We start from the raw sequence: 1,535 nt of genomic DNA, 5'->3' as shown, positions 1-1,535 counted from the left end.
GGCCCAGCATAATCCACAATCAGCAGTTCATCGGCCTCGAGCTTCTCGATACTGTCGATCCCAGCTCGCCAACTTTATGACGCAATGTCACCTTGTCGATCTGGCATCTCGTACACGTACGGGCATACCTAGCACAATCGGATAGAACGGTAGGCCACCAGTGGAATCTCAACACCGCCTCTGCAAGTCGTGCTCCACCCCTGTGGCACATCGCGGTGAGGTCGTGGTATTTACACAGTATCCGCGATCTCATCCACGGTGACTCTGACTTCGTCGAAGCCAACTCTCTCGTCTTAGCTCTCGGAACAAAGAGCTTCAAACCAGGCCTACCCCGATAAAATATGATGCCCTCATGTAGCACAAAACGCTCCGCGATTCTCTTGATGCGCTCTGCCGTGACTTTGTCGTCGTTGTCGAGGTGACCGTCGGATAGATACTGCCGCACCCGGGATAGCCGTACCCCTAAATATCTGCTCTCGTCGTCTCTCGCCTGGGCTTCTTCAACCTCCTCGAGAAACTTGGTCGCGCCGATACTAAGATAGACGGACTTCGAGCTATCCATGACCGCTGCAGCGACATCGACCATCTCATCTTCATTCGGAAGGTTATCAGAGAGCTCATCCGTATTCAGGGAGTCGACGTCGCTTGCGTCTTCATCTTCATCGTAGCTCATAGAGCCAGGTTCCACCTCAACCTCCATACTGCCCGAGTCGATCAGCAGTTTAGGATCGCTCGATTCCGGGGGTTCCGGGGTCGCCCCCTCATGTCCGCCCCCCGCGAAGACTCTGGCCAGCGCATCCGTGAATGCAGGGAATCCATCTCTACGCACCCACACCATATCTGTAACAGTGCGATCGTATAAGTCAACGAGAGGCAACCACTTGCCACCAAAGGTGTCTTGCACATCACCCCACCGACGGCCGACGTTCATGTTATCGCTCACTATCGTGACGGGACTGCTCAGGACCTGAGCCTCAGGTATGCTCTTCCTTCAGATAAAGTGATTAACTGAGCTGCCCGTTCTCGCCACGTTGACGAACTGATTGACTCAGTCATCGTGAAACGCCCTCCCAATATTCGTAGTGGCTCGACAGCTAAGGTCATGTTCTCATAGCGGCCAGTCGACTCGAGCACAGATAATAGTTCAGTTATGGCGTTGGTCAGGTGGTCGTCGTTAGTGGGGAACTGTTGGCTGCCGGAGCCCGCATCATAGACTCTCAGGATGATGCCAGACCAAGATTCCTTATTGGCATCGGTGCAAACGATGGTGCCCAAAGATGATGCCCCCGGTATGCCAAATCGTAACGGTGGAAGCTGGCCAGCTAGGATATACTCACATAGGCGCTTGAATGCCCCATGCAACTGCTCGTTAAAGTTGGGCACCATGACACCTTTTTGAGTAGTTTTTATATATTTGCACATACTAATAGTATGATACTATTTAGATCCTCCATTAAAGCCGGAGTCAACCATCCTCTCAGAATTGGAAGCGTCCCGTCACGAGCGTAGCCATGCGCACTGTCTTTCCGCGCGAT

The 1,535-nt window shown here is 52.9% G+C and overlaps 1 protein-coding gene across 1 annotated transcript; it reads right to left on the bottom strand.

The window, feature by feature from the left end:
* Nucleotides 1-330: 330 nt before the first annotated feature.
* On the bottom strand, nt 331-931 carry Pmar_PMAR005678 (hypothetical protein; the record flags this gene model as incomplete). The annotated part of the gene is made up of 1 exon (XM_002778272.1): nt 331-931. A coding segment is annotated over one exon (601 nt), but the record flags the coding sequence as incomplete, so codon positions are not given.
* Nucleotides 932-1,535: the final 604 nt, after the last annotated feature.

The sequence above is a fragment of the Perkinsus marinus genome (assembly GCF_000006405.1).
Source record: "Perkinsus marinus ATCC 50983 genomic scaffold scf_1104296950154, whole genome shotgun sequence".
Lineage (NCBI taxonomy): Eukaryota > Perkinsozoa > Perkinsida > Perkinsidae > Perkinsus > Perkinsus marinus.
The sequence above is the reverse complement of the archived record's forward strand: the minus strand, read 5'-3'. Positions and strand labels throughout refer to the sequence as shown.